Source organism: Oncorhynchus mykiss, chromosome 1, assembly GCF_013265735.2.
Source record: "Oncorhynchus mykiss isolate Arlee chromosome 1, USDA_OmykA_1.1, whole genome shotgun sequence".
Classification (NCBI taxonomy): Eukaryota; Metazoa; Chordata; class Actinopteri; order Salmoniformes; family Salmonidae; genus Oncorhynchus; species Oncorhynchus mykiss.
Window position 1 is genome coordinate 26,004,467 of NC_048565.1, and position 13,173 is coordinate 26,017,639.

At 41.2% G+C, this 13,173-nt stretch overlaps 1 protein-coding gene across 4 annotated transcripts in view; it reads right to left on the minus strand.

The window, feature by feature from the left end:
* Positions 1 to 13,173, minus strand: part of LOC110520038 (cadherin-13) — a 606,276-nt gene that overhangs the window by 109,251 nt on the left and 483,852 nt on the right. For all 4 annotated transcript variants that reach the window (XM_036974547.1, XM_036974542.1, XM_036974537.1 and 1 more), the window contains one exon: positions 6,299 to 6,439. In XM_036974547.1, the coding sequence (XP_036830442.1) occupies positions 6,299 to 6,439 (141 nt within the window). The remainder of the gene's footprint in view (positions 1 to 6,298; positions 6,440 to 13,173) is intronic.

Below are 13,173 nucleotides of genomic sequence, written 5' to 3' on the forward strand. Positions count from 1 at the left end.
GCAGCTTGGTTTGAAGAAATCAACTGTGGGAGCAATTATTAGGAAATGGAAGACAAACAAGACCACTGATAATCTCCCTCGATCTGGGGCTCCACGCAAGATCTCACCCCGTGGGGTCAAAATGATCACAGGAACGGTGAGCAAAAATCCCAGAACCACACGGGGGGTCCTAGTGAATGACCTGCAGAGAGCTGGGACCAAAGTCACAAAGCCTACTATCAGTAACACACTACGCCGCCAAGGACTCAAATCCTGCAGTGCCAGACGTGTCCCCCTGCTTAAGCCAGTACATGTCCAGGCCCGTCTGAAGTTTGCTAAAGAGCATTTGGATGATCCAGAAGAAGATTGGGAGAATGTCATATGGTCAGATTAAACCAAAATAGAACTTTTTGGTAAAAACTCAACTCATTGTGTTTGGAGGACAAAGAATGCTGAGTTGCATCCAAAGAACACCATACCTACTGTGAAGCATGGGGGTGGAAACATCATGCTTTGGGGCTGTTTTTCTGCAAAGGGACCAGGACGACTGATCCGTGTAAAGGAAAGAATGAATGGGGCCATGTATCATGAGATTTTGAGTGAAAACCTCCTTCCATCAGCAAGGGCATTGAAGATGAAACGTGGCTGGGTCTTTCAGCATGACAATGATCCCAAACACACCACCCGGGCAACGAAGGAGTGGCTTCGTAAGAAGCATTTTAAGGTCCTGGAGTGGCCGCCAGTCTCCAGATCTCAACCCCATAGAAAATCTTTGGAGGGAGTTGAAAGTCCGTGTTGCCCAGCAACAGCCCCAAAACATCACTGGTCTAGAGGAGGTCTGCATGGAGGAATGGGCCAAAAAAACAGCAACAGTGTGTGAAAACCTTGTGAAGACTTACAGAAAACGCTTGACCTCTGTCATTTCCAAAAAAGGGTATATAACAAAGTATTGAGATGAACTTTTGTAATTGACCAAATACTTATTTTCCACCATAATTTGCAAATAAATTCATTAAACATCCTACAATGTGATTTTCTGGAATTTTTTTTCTCATTTTGTCTGTCATAGTTGAAGTGTACCTATGATGAAAATTACAGGCCTCTCTCATCTTTTTAAGTGGGAGAACTTGCACAATTGGTGGCTGACTAAATACTTTTTTGCCCCACTGTATGTATGTCATTAACTAGACAATGCAAGGTTATGGCCCAACAATGCAAAAGCCCAACAATGCATCTGGCTGAGGATTGCGTTCTTGCAGATAAACTATTCATTTTACCACTGATAGCTACTTTATTGTGAACTTACTATGCCTGCAATATGTGGTTATCTTAAGATTAATGCACTAACTGTAAGTCACTCTGGATAAGAGAATCTGCTAAATGACTAAAATGTAAATGTAAACAAATATCAATTTGGCTACTACAACCCATACTTGATGAAATTAATGCTTTAACTTTTAAAGTACTTGATCACTTACATTAATTAACAGTCACTTGAAGCTTGTGAGGCCATGTGAGGAAGACAATGGAAAGAAATGTCATACATTCAATGAAAAGTAGATACAATAATGTGTAACTTCATACAGCAAAGTATTGTTGGTGGTAGGATGGTACTTTAACAAGAAAGGCTATCAGCTATTTGAATGGGGACTCTTCAGTGCTCCCTGAAGAGACGTCTTGTGTTCTCCAGACCTGAAGGACGGCACTACTCTGAACAAACCACTCAAGTGTTCATACACTCTACACAGACCCTCTCAGGACCACTGAGTGTCTGGCGAACATGAGAGGATTCCTATTCATCTCAATATCTAAATGACATGAGGAAAGATATGGAATGCAATTGGCCCTCTTCAGACACTGTGGGTTTAAGATCATGTTTATACACCACATGGTCGTTCATACCAAATGGCTTCGTCTATTTGAATACGATAGAGAAAGGAAAGGTTAAGCTAAACTACTGCCACTTTGATATACAGTACCTTGATAGGTTACAAGGAAAACACACAAAATCTTATCTATTTGGATATATTTTGTCAGCACAAAGCATTCAAGCAGAAATAAAGATGGTCTGAACCCCAGGTTTCTTCCTGCCTCCTCCCCATCACTATCCTCCCACACGGACACAGCCCATTCCATCAAAGCAACAGACAGTATGGCAACAGTATGGCAGCCTTCACTGAGACAGCCAGCCCAACCCTGACAAATAGCCCAGCCTAGCACAGCCTGGCCCTGAGGACAGACCTCAGTGTTTCAGTTATCACCGTTAAAGGGGCAGTGCAGTCAAAAACTCAATCTTCTGTTTAAAAAAAACAACAATATTTCCACACTACGATGTCGAAATAACACTATCAAATTGTAAACATGATGATAATGCCCGTTTAGTGTAAGATTTTTTTGCCTGGAATTTGTCTTTTCAGGTGGGATCGAGTTTTTGGCCCAGAGCATGAAATCGAAATCTGATTATTCTGACCAATGACTAGTCTTCCTTTTTGCATATGTATCCTCCTACTTCGAATGGATAAGCGGGGTAGATCACAGATGATCACAGGTGTCACACTCATTCCACAGAGGACCAAGTGGCTGTTGTGTTTTTGCTCATCCCTCATGATGAATTAAGGTCACTAATAATTTTTTTTAACTTGGCAAGTCAGTTAAGAACAATTTCTTATTTACAATGACGGCCTACCCCAACCAAATCTGTACGACGCTGAGCCAATTATGCACTGCGCTATGGGACTCCCAATCACGGCCGGTTGTGATTCAGCCTGGAATCAAACCAGGGTCTGTAGTGAAGCCTCTAGCACTGAGGTGCAGTGCCTTGGACCGCTGTGCCACTCAGGAGCCTGAAGTAGTAAGGAACTCGCCACACATGGTTGTCTAAAACCTGCAGACACTAGGCCCTCCATGGAATGAGTTTGACGCTCCTGCTCTAGACGATCCTATCCGCTAATCAGGGCTGTGTATGCAAATATACTTAAATGTGTATCAACACGCCCACGTGAGCAGACTGAGCATTTCAATGGCAAAAGGAGGCTCAGGGAAATAAATTATTACAAATACATTTAGAGTTATTTTTATGAGAAAAAAACACACACAGTGATTTATTAGACATGCAGTGATGATTTAAATAAAATAAACAATGTAAGACTGCATGGGGGCTTTGATATCATTATCATTTGGAGGGCATGCATATTCTCCCGTCACCATGGGGGAGCAAGGGCATGGATTGGCTGTCAGGCTCCCTGTGTCTCAGTGGCTGCTAAGAAACTATGAAATGGGCTAGTCAGAAATGAGATGCCAGTTATCACCCAGGGCCAGATGGGGGCCAGATGGGGTTTGCAGGTGAGGGGGTGGCAGCGGTACACTATCCACTTGAACCAAGAGGTAGTATCACCAGCCTATCCTCTCTGTGTCACCACAGGCTTTCATTAGGGAGACTTCAGGTCAAGCAGAAATTGTGTCATAGGGGCTGTTACGGTCCTCGGTCCTACTTTGAAATGTGTGCTAATGTGTGTTTTAGTGGTGTGGATCAGTGGTCAGAGCTGTACTGGAGCAGCAGTTAGACTACAGGCTGATATGTAGACTGACAGGAAGAGTCAGAGTCCGTCCATTGGTCAGTTAACAGCAGTGGTCAATAAACACATTTCAAAGACAGACAATGCACAGTAACACACACTGTGAGGTCTAGTTAGTTGTCAATGCACGGAGTGGTATTGGTTAGTGCTATATCTATATTTTGAATCCCAAATAGGAACAAGGTCCAACAGAAGTATCTGTCAATCATTATGCTAAGATATTAGCATAGTATTGCATTGCAGAATAAATCAATACTATAAGACAATATAAGCCAGTGGTTTATTGCTGTTGGTTTTTATCAGGAGAGGCATTAATGTCCTACTATACATATTCTGTCTTTAAGGGGATTCCAAATCATCTTTTGTTGTTTCCGCTCTCATAAAAAACTTGTTCAAAAAAAGTTAAGCATTGTGGATCCCAATTCCCCAAAAAAGCTTCACAGAATGTAATACATTCGTAAGTATGAAAGAGCAATTTAGCCTTAGATTAAAAAAGTTGGGTGGATAGATTTACACAGGGCCCTCAGAGAAACTTGCTAAGGAGAACAATATTGCAGCTCGACAGACTCATGAGTGTTTATAGTATATGTATGCCCATACACCAACCAAGAACACTATGATAGATTTACTAATGACTCACTGTTATATACTGTAGTCTGTCCATCTTTACCAGAATGAAACAAGTCCGTTCTATGATGAACCCACCCTGCCCTCCAGCTACACGGGACTGCATGGTGACCTGTGCGAGTCCATTTCACTCAGAATCGTTGATGAGTTAAAGTCAACCTGAACTTGTTAAGTGCATTTCCAAGTAGTTTCACACTGTGTGAGAGAGAAGATATGGAATACAAATCCAACAGAATTTCCTCTTTGAGAGGTGTTTAGATAGCACTAGAGAATGTGTAATACCTTACAAACCATGTTTGCCTTTGTGGAGCTTTATCATATCTCACTACTCTGTATGGGAATCATAGGTTCTAAAGTCTATTTCAAGAGTGCGGCGGCTAGGCAGGGTACTTTGTGAATCCCCTACTGGTTGACTTAAGCACATCTTCAAGTAGACTAGTGTTATGTGGAGTCATGCCAACACTATCAGCACCTGTGTGTACTGCAGGGCAGGAAGCCTAGCTCCTCTCTGATTGATGAATAATGAAAGGTAAAGCAGAACATGTCTTTCTCAGCATGAATGCTGCACATACACGATGCAAGAGATGCACTTCCATGTTTGTAGACAGAGTTTTCAGTTGAAAAACGTTCAACATCCAGAAGGATATGTTATTTTAAAAGGTTTTTCAAGAGAGTGCAGAATATTTGCACTCCAAGTGGAATTCAATATCTATGAATGTGCCCACATTCACATTAACATGTCCGCTCATGGACACCCACACCCACAATAGTTGGAAGTCATAAGAGATGATTCATGGCCAGGTTAGTGGCTGCTGAGCGGGTGGGGACTTATATTAGGAGTTTAGCACCTTAAATGGCTGTGTTTTTAAAAGGAACATTTCTCCACACTGTTAAACGGATCACCAGAAGAAAGATGGAGGCATTAAGTGAGGACATGGACAGAGTGCACTCAGCATGGCCCCAGCATGCCTACTCAGCCAGAATATTTCATTGTGAAGATCTCACAACGCTCTGACATGGCAATGCATTATGGGAGCCCGTCTAGTGGAGGTTGGGGTTGATGTGTCTCAAAGCCTGACAACAGCTCTGGGCATTTCCATTAAAAACCACACAACTCAACATTACGACCTCTCCTCCAGGGCCTGATGTGTTTTTCTTCACCTCAAGAAGAAAAAAACAGCAACAGTTGCAGTTTTTTGAAAGACTCATCATGAGTTGGCACAAACAGGCAAATAGGTTAAGTTTGTTAAGTGCATTTTTTTCTGAATGACGGAGATAGTGTGGCTGGTGGATATTGGGTTACGTGTGCCATACAGGGTTTCTACTAGATCCTTGAGGCTGTGCTGACAAAGGAAACCAATACCATGATCATAGCAGCACAACACACACACACACATATTTCCTTATCTCCCTTGTGAGCCCCTACCACCTGACTACTGTGATGTGTTGTTTATTACATGAGGACACACACACACACACACACACACACACACACACACACACACACACACACACACACACACACACACACACACACACACACACACACACACACACACCCAGGACGACGACTGATGTGAGCTGAGCCTTTCCTCTGGCAGGCTCTGAGAATTATAACACTATCATTTTAAATTGGATAGCAGAGGACATGGTGGATAACTGGTGTGTGTGTGTGTGTGTGTGTGTGTGTGTGTGTGTGTGTGTGTGTGTGTGTGTGTGTGTGTAACCCACTCCATCACCTGGACGTGAATCAAGCCCGTCACCAGCTGTATCTGCGAACAGGGACCAATGACAGAGTACAGGGGACAGAAAGTGATGACAAGGACAGAGGACAGGGGACAGAGAACAGGGGATATGGCAGAAAGGACTGACAGAGTACAGGGGACAGAAAGTGATGACAAGGACAGAGGACAGGGGACAGAGAACAGGGGATATGGCAGAAAGGACAGACAGAGGACAGGGGACAGAGGACAGAGAGGACAGACAGATTTCAGGGGACAGAGAGAGAGAACAGGGGTCAGGGGACAAAGAGGACAGACAGGGAACATGGGTCAGGGGACAGAGAGGACAGACAGAGAACAGGAGTCAGGGGAACAAGCAGGGGTGCAGGTACTTACCAGTGAGTGGGTAAACTCTGGGGCGTGGTCGTTCTTGTCTGTGATGGTGATGGTTGCCGTGGATGTTCCTGTTAGTCCCACGTCTCTTCCCTTCATGTCCTGGGCTACGATCTCCAGCTCATACTGCGTAGTGGGGAGTGTCTGGAGGGACACACACACAGACACACACAGTGTCATAAAGTCTGTCATTATCACACATCCATTTCAGGGGTTACACACAACACAATCATCATTAGACACAGGATTTGTTGAGGAAGATCAAATTAATCCACTGAATACAAATGATAACAAATGATTAACTGACTGACAAAAAGCAATTTAGACTGAATGATTGCTACACCAGTGTGGATTCATTTTGGAGTAAACATATTCTAATAAAAACACACCCCCTTGGCGTCTTATTATGTTGACACTTAGTACATTTCTATCAAGCCTCTTAGAAAGCTCAGGAACAAAGCACCAGACTTTTGGAGGCATAGAGCCAGACAGGTACTGGAGTGTAATGATCACATAGTCACATAGCCCAAGTGACTCATACACACAAAACAAACAAAAGAGTGTTGCTACGGTTTGGTCTCCTGTCTGGGGGTGGTAGTGCAGTACTCTGTAGTCAACTAAATATGACATCCATTTCTTGACATTTAAATAGAACTAAACAGATGTCAAATGTCTGTTATAACATAAGCTTATCACATTATAGAAACCAACAAACACCCACATCATCTATTGGCATCTATCAGGCATCCAGGTCTTTTGCAAACCAGATGAAAAAATCCCCAAACAAATGTATTTACAGTCTGTGTAGAACACCTCTCAGCACACATGATTATGAATAGACGTACGACACACAGTATTTTACGTTCATCCATTTTTAAATACCTAGGGGGGTGAGTTGCTTCAATACTTCCCCTTCAATGGCTCAGAAGACATAAGATCAAGGTTTGTATGCTTGGCAGACATGCAAGCGGCGTTATTAACATTTTTCTCCCAGCTTTCATGATGTGCTACATTAAAAGAGAAAGGATCCTCTTTGGAGCTTGGCTCTCCCGGATAATTCTAAGGCGAGGGAAGGCAGTGCGGAGGGACCCTGGAGGACAGAAGCTGGCCAGGCATTAGTGTATGTTGGAGAAGTGGAGTGTGATTGCAGTGCAGGTTAAATGCCAAGCTTAATTTGGAATATGTAGCTCTGCATACAGCATAGATTATTTTGTTGTGTTTAAAGCCATGGTTAATATTCACCTGCAGACTACAGAAAAAAAAAAATCCAAAAGGAATCTTCAGTCCCCTCTTGGTTCCAGGTAGAATCTTTTTTGGTTCCAGGTAGAATCCTTGTGGGTTCCCTGTAGAACCCTCTGTAGAAAGGGTTCTACATGGACTGCAAAACGGTCTACCGGGAATAAAGTTGGATTTGATCTAGTGCTGTTCTTTAACTTTGATTCTTGGCTGAGATGGAGATTTAAATCCAACTTATAACCAAAGCTTGAAACCCTAGGCCTATGCATTGTATATTTGAAAAAAGCTGTTGATGAATTTGCAAATGCTATATAGGCCTAAATACTATCATTGATGATATGACTTATAAAGTATGATTACATTTTATTTGCTCTGTTAAACCTACACTTTGGAATGACTTCAATAGCAATATATTTAATTATCTAAGAGGTCTCTCAATAATGATTCTGACAATAGCACATTGATAGTAGTCAGTGGCAAATGCGTTTTTTTTTTTGGCAGAAATGCATTCTGGAACATGTGAACTTGTATGTGCCTTAATAACAAACGTGTATGCCATCTGTAAATATGAAATCATTTGTTAAATTACGAGCCAAGTTAGCTTTGCCCCGTAAAAAGACATAAACCTTCCCGCTAGCAATGATTGGCTGAGATAATGGGGCAGGAGGTAGCCGAGTGTTGGTCTAGTAACCGGAAGGTTACAAGATCAAATCCATGAGCTGACAAGGTAAAAATCTGTTGTTCTGCCCCTGAACAAGGCAGTTAACCCACTGCTCCTAGGCTGTCATAGTAGATAAGAATTTGTTCTTCACTGACTTGCCTAGTTAAATAAAGGTTACATAAAAAAGAAAGTAATAATGGATGGGCTGGACATGCCGAGAGAGGAGTTCAGATTGGTCTACCTTGTAGCACACCTCTCTCTATAACAAAGGGCTGCATAGTACATGTAAGTAATCCTTTCTAACACGGGTTTTCTGAAAGATATCATGAATAACTACAAAAGTGTTGCTCTTTATTTTCTGGAGGACAGAGTTTTTAAATCAGTGGTGGAAGCCCGTGGAAGCAGAAAATGATAGCTAAGGAGATGGAGAAAATTCTGCCGTTTGATTGCAAAGATGCGGAGGAGGTCGCAAAGAGAACACAGAGGGGGTTGTATATTATTATCAGTGTAACCCCTGCAATGGATGTGTGATAATGACAGACTTTATGACACTGTGTGTGTCTGTGTGTGTGTCCCTCCAGACACTCCCCACTAAGCAGTATGAGCTGGAGATGTTGTTGTATAAAACACCTTCAAACTAAGGAAAACCATGTCATCCGTGACAGAGAGGGAGAAGCATTTATCCACGTATACGAGTATATGGATAAGAGAGTCTAGCTAGCTATGTTTTCAGATATTAAACGTTTCTAATTTTGTCAGGAGGTTGTTTTCATTGCAAGTTAAAGTGTACTGTTAGCTAGCTAGCTAATATTAGCTGGATGGCTGGCTCGCTATTTAATGTTACATGTATGATCTGTGTAGTAATATTATTCATATCTCAGATCAATTTGCATTGTTAGTTATAGCCTAATTATAGCCTAATGTTAGCTAGCTAGCTAACAAGGCATCTAGCTAGCTAGCAAGGCATCTAGTAATGTTATGAGTTGGGATTATGGTTAATTGTTTAGCTAGCTAGCTACATGTCTAAACAGAATACTCCGCTATGCAAGGTACCATGTGACAAATACAATTAGATTTTATTTGATATAGCTAGTGTGTGTTTACCAGACATGGTAATGTGAAGAGCAATATGACCTGCACCAAAGTCAAATTAGGATATAATGTTAGGCCAACGAGACAGTGTCAAAGTTAAAACATTCTCTGGTAGAACGCCCTGCTTTTATTTAGTCTGCTATTTTCTGTAATTAGCTTGCCATTAATTGATAAATAATTATCTTGTAGTGAATTTATTTTCCTGTAATAATGAATACAAATTAGCTCAAGTTAAGACGATGTCAGCTATATGATGTGGTCATTATTTGAACTGGCTAGCCACCTAACTTACTGTTAGCTAGCTAACAAGCTAGAAACAATGTTTAGAACATTGCTTTTAGAGCCCTGGTTTGCTAGATTGACATATACTAAATAAATGTTGAACCAGATGGGTTTATTGCTGTTAAAATACACAAGTTTTGGACCACCAGGTTGCTGATGTCATGCATGTGAATCCTTAAAGAGATGGATAGGGCCAAGGCTTAAGAGCAGTAAATATACTTCTTAAGTAGTTTTTTGGAGTATCAGTACTTTACTTTATTTTTGACAACTTTTACTCCATACCTAAAGAAAACATTGTACTTTTTACTCAATACATTTTCCCTGACAACCAAAAGTACTCGTTACATTTTAAATGCTTAGCAGGGCAGGACAATTCACACACTTATCAAGAGAAGAACACTTAGTCATCCCAACTACCTCTGGCCTGGCACTCACTAAACACAAATACATATTTTGTAAATAATGTCGTGTTGGAGTGTGCCCCTGGCTATCCATACATTTTAAAAACAAGAAAATGGTGTCGTCTGCTATGCTTAAATTTTTGGGATAGGGGGCAAGGCAGCATTTTCACTTTTGGATGAATAGCGTGCCCAGAGAGAGTGTTGGATAGAAAACACTCTGAAGTTTCTAAAACTGTTTGAATGATGTCTGTGAGTATAACAGAACTCATATGGCAGCTGAAAACCTGAGAAAAATCCAACCAGGAAGTGGGACATTGAAGGGTTGTAGTTTTTCAAAGCTTTGCCTACCGAGTACACATTGAGATATGGACGACATGGGCTTCCTAGGGCTTCCACTAGATGTCAACTGTCTTTTGAAACTTGAATGAGGATTCTACTATAAAGGAGGGGCTCTTGAGACCTGTTTGAGTCAGTGGTCTGGAATAGTGCCTCGGTCTCATGACGCGCTCCCGACAGAGTTACCTCTCGTTCCAGTGACTTTCTGAAGACAAAGGAAATCTCCCGGTTGGAACATTATTGATGTTTTATGTTACAAACATCCTAACGATTGATTCCATACATCATTTGACATGTTTCTAAAGACCTGTAACGGAACTTTTCGAGTTTTTGTCTGGATGAAATGCTCACGCCTCATGAAGATAGATTACTGGGCTGAACACGCTAACAACAAGTGGCTATTTGGACATAAATGATGGAACTTTATGGAACAAATCAGGCATTTATTGTCTAACTGGGATTCCTGGGAGTGCCTTCTGATGAAGATCATCAAAGGTAAGTGAATATTTATGGTGTTGTTTCTAACTTTGTTGATTCCAAAATGGCGGCTATTCCTCTGGCTGTTTTGGGTGCTGAGCACCGTTCTCAGATTATGCTTTTTCCGTATGCACATTTTCGAACAAAACATACATGTATTGTGTAACATGATGTCCTATGAGTGTCATCTGATGAAGATAATCAAAGGATAGTGATTCATTTTATCTATATTTCTGCTTTGTGTGACTCCTATCTTTGGCTAGAAAAATGGCTGTGTGTTTTTTCGACTTGGCGGTGATCTAACATAATCATATGTTGTGCTTTAGCTGTAAAGCATTTTTGAAATCAGACACAATGGGTAGATTAACAAGATGTTTATCTTTCATTTGCTGTATTGGACTTGTTAATGTGTGAAAGTTACATATTTCAAAAAAATATTTTTGAATTTCGCGCACTGCCTTTTCATCGGAATGTTGTCGAGGTGTTCTGATAGTGGAACCCCTGTGCTAGAAAGGTTAAATGATTTATACTTTTGATATATATTTTTTAGAAATTACATTTACTTTTGATACTTAAGTATATTTTACTGGCTGACTTTCACTTTTACTTGAGTAACTTTCTATTAATTAAGGCATCTATACTTTTACTCAAGTATGACAATTGGGTACTTTTCCCGCCACTGCTTAAGAGGGTGTGAACGATGTTGAATGGGTGTAGACAAAGAAGAGCTATCCAGTACGTGTACCAAAACATTCAAGAGCCATTTTCTCAAAAGTGGGGTTACAAGTGTATCAACTTTCAAAGCAGATTTAGTTTCTCATTGTTCCTCAACTGTAGTGTATGATATACAGTACCTCTTTACTTTTATCCAATGTAAGAAAGCACAATTTCAAATTTTGCTGCATAACACCGAATCGAGCCGGTCGGTCACAAATTAATAGCTGTAGATCAGGGTGTGCTGCCCAGCCTATTGTTTTTATAGCGGATACAACGTTAAAGAGCTGATGTTGTTACAAATTCAACATATTTTATGCATGGTTTGTCAATGTTGAAAATTGGTTACAATTATGACATAATCACGAGGTTGAAATTTCACCCTCAAAACAACAGTTGATTCCTTAATTTTTTTAAAATGTAGATTCAACGTCCCAATACATTGACAAATTACGTTGAAACATCATTGATTCAACCAGCTGTGCCTAGTGGGTAGGCACTATGAGATGAATCTATACAATTTATTCTGTGCAAGTGAAATAATCTATACTGAAAGATACTTCATTTTTACCCATAATCACGGAAATGTTTCAAAGCAAAGACATCATCACAATATGATTCTATTAGAGTCAATTCTGTAATGGAATATAGATTAATGAGATGAGGAAATGGAACTACTAATACTTCTTCTAATTGGCCATTTGTGTAATGACCCTGCCCACATTACCAACCTTGTCCAACCCCTCTACTGTCTCTCCTGTTCTACTGGTCTCATTAGAGAGATGCTCTTTGTAAACCACACACAGTCACACACACAGTTACAGTCTTACACACATATGCGCAAACGCACATGCACACAAACACACCAGGCCCCGCTGCAGTGGCTCAACAACACTAGACAGGAGTGTGACATCACCTGTGTCCTCCACCCTCTCTGCCTCCATTCTATTTCTCCTTTAAAACTCTCTATTTTCACATCTCAAATCTCTCCCACATAGCCTCTTTATTGTGGGAGTAACAGCCTAAAACAGGGCCTATCAACAAGGGGGCCATGCTGGATCTTTGAGACCAAGAGAGGAGAGGAGGCAGTAGGCAGTGAGGAGGGCCTGCTCCGTTCCTCTCCTCTCTGCTGTTCCTATCACTGATAACATTGGGATCGATCAGACCCCAGGTAGGGGGAGACCAGACGATCAATGCCTGAAGCCCCTCAGGCACATTTTAATTATCATGTCAACACAGAGTGATAGTGTAACATAGACACTGGAAAAAGTAGGCTACAGTACATAAAGTCTGTCTGGAAGTTCACTGCTGTGTATGTATATTTATACAATATATGTACTTAAGAATTACGTTCCCGAAACACATGTTTCTCGATTATGCTGAAGCATAAGCTGCTTTACTATTACATTATACAATCAGCCAAATACTTCACTGTGGCATTCACACAGCACTGTAACATTTGAGAAAGCAGTACAGTGCAATACATGAATATCCTGGAGTCCAGTCCTCTAGCCGTGATTATGCATACACAGTACAAACACTGAGCTCTCCCATGAATACAGTATGATGCAACAGGAGTGTTCTTACCATTGTATCTCATTACATCTCCCTGTGTTTTCTCTCCTGGGCCTCGCCACACCGCGCCACGGAGACATCCTCAGCACAGCGGGAGACTCTTT